Here is a 1,921-nt window from a genome sequence, read left to right on the forward strand (position 1 = left end):
TCAGGCATTGTGATTAAACTGACTTTGAAGGTGAAGCTGCTCATTCATTTGGCCTTCCACTGTATAAATTCAGCCTACTGTCTACAGGATGCTATGTATCAACATGAGGAAAACCATCTTTATTTCCCATCACCATGGCCATGAAAATCTTGCATTCAGCCAGCTGAGAACCCCAATGCCCTCTGGAGCTTACAATAGAAACACAGGTGACTCTCCTATAAGTTTTTCTATTGGTGTTTTGAGCATGAAGAATGACTTCACAATTGCACATTGTTAAAAACATATGACTCATATAATTATGATCGAATTTAAGAATATTTGCTCTTTAGAAGCAGTGCCTGGATAGAATGGTCTCACAGCTCATGAGAAGAAAGGGGCTCACAGTGGGAAAACACATGGAGAGCAGTGCATTAGTGTTCACCAACCACCAACTGGGATTAAAGATCATTGTAACACAAACATTTAATAAGGAGGAAAGAGTGTGGAAAATCACAAAGGTGCCCACCAGGACAAGGATTCTCTGGGTGGCTCTGGACTCAGGGCAGGATCTGGGGGAAACTTTGATGCTGTGAATGTGCTGAACCCTCTGTTTGTGCCTGTACAGAAGGAGAACCATGGAGCCACTGGACCAGATCATGAGCATGGAAAAGACAACCTCAGGAAATACAAACAGTGTGGTGTATAATGAGTCTGTGATTTTGTCATGCCCTGCAATAGAGCAGTAAACATAATCTCTTTTCTCTGTCACATTTTTGCTATTCCATTTGCTAAACACATAGAGAGGAAAAATGGAATTCACCACCATGTACAGGATCCAGCAGAGGGAAATGGAGAAGCCAATGTACTTTGGAGCTTTTCCTTTGAGATCCTTCCAACAGGAGTTCAAGGGGCTGATGGTGATGTTCTGGAAGATGCTCAAGAGGCAGGTGATGGCAATGGACATACTCCTGCCCAGTCTCTGAATATACAAAAGAAGTTTGCATCCTAAGTCATTGAAGTAATGTTTCAGCCCAAGCGTTGTCATTGCCTGAGGGATTCCTTTAGAGAGAATGACCAAGGAATTTGCTATAATCAAGTGCCTGAGAATCAAATCTGTGGACCTTAAATTGTGCTCATTGCAGAAATGGACTGAATGATAATAAAGCAGAGATAAATTTCCCAGAATTCCAACAGCAGTCTGTGATAAGAACATCAGTCCCATGGCCACATCTCTGGAGTCCATCCTCTCATTTAGCACATTTTCCTTTGAATGATAGCAACTCCTTACTATGATCAAAAAAATGACTCATTAAAATTTTTGTAGTGAAGCACAGTGGTATATATCTGTAGGTACCAGCTAATCAAGAGGCTGAGGCAGAAGTGTGGTTTGAGCCTAGGTATTAAAACTCAGCCTAGGAAACATTGCAACACTTGTCTCAAAATATATTTTTTACACCAGGGAATACTTTTACTGTGTACATGGGTTGGATTAAAAAACATCAAGATGTACCAAGGAATAGGGGAAGTTCCCAGATTTTAATAAGAAAGTCAACTTTAAAAATCAGTTGATGATAACCTGGAGGAAGCAATGGAAAGTGAGATCAGTGGACAGAAAGCATAATTCAATATTTGCAGGATAAACTGATATTTGATAGTCATTTTGAATAAGAGGTCTGTGTTGAGCACTTCAGTAGAAATGATTCCTTATTTTTCATTAATTATCTTCCTTTTTTGGTGTATGTTTTGCTGTGCTTATTGTTTCATGGATACACACCCATATGGTTTTTCTTTCCTAATTCTTAGCATTTTAACATTTTCTGCTTTCTGTCTTGAGGGTTGGGGTTTTTGAATAGTATTTTTGATTTTGTTTTCTATTGTTTCTCTTTCTCCCTTTTCTTCTGGTGACAAATTCTATTGTTCTCTCTTTCATTCTCCCTTTACT

At 39.2% G+C, this 1,921-nt stretch overlaps 1 protein-coding gene across 1 annotated transcript; it reads right to left on the bottom strand.

Moving 5' to 3' along the window:
• Positions 1–325: 325 nt before the first annotated feature.
• Positions 326–1,228, bottom strand: LOC113177354 (vomeronasal type-1 receptor 4-like). Its single transcript, XM_026381873.2, has one exon. It carries the CDS (start codon positions 1,220–1,222, stop codon positions 326–328), a length of 897 nt encoding a protein of 298 aa, XP_026237658.2. The 5' UTR covers positions 1,223–1,228.
• Between the last annotated feature and the right edge of the window lie 693 nt (positions 1,229–1,921).

This window comes from Urocitellus parryii, chromosome 15, assembly GCF_045843805.1.
Source record: "Urocitellus parryii isolate mUroPar1 chromosome 15, mUroPar1.hap1, whole genome shotgun sequence".
NCBI lineage: Eukaryota > Metazoa > Chordata > Mammalia > Rodentia > Sciuridae > Urocitellus > Urocitellus parryii.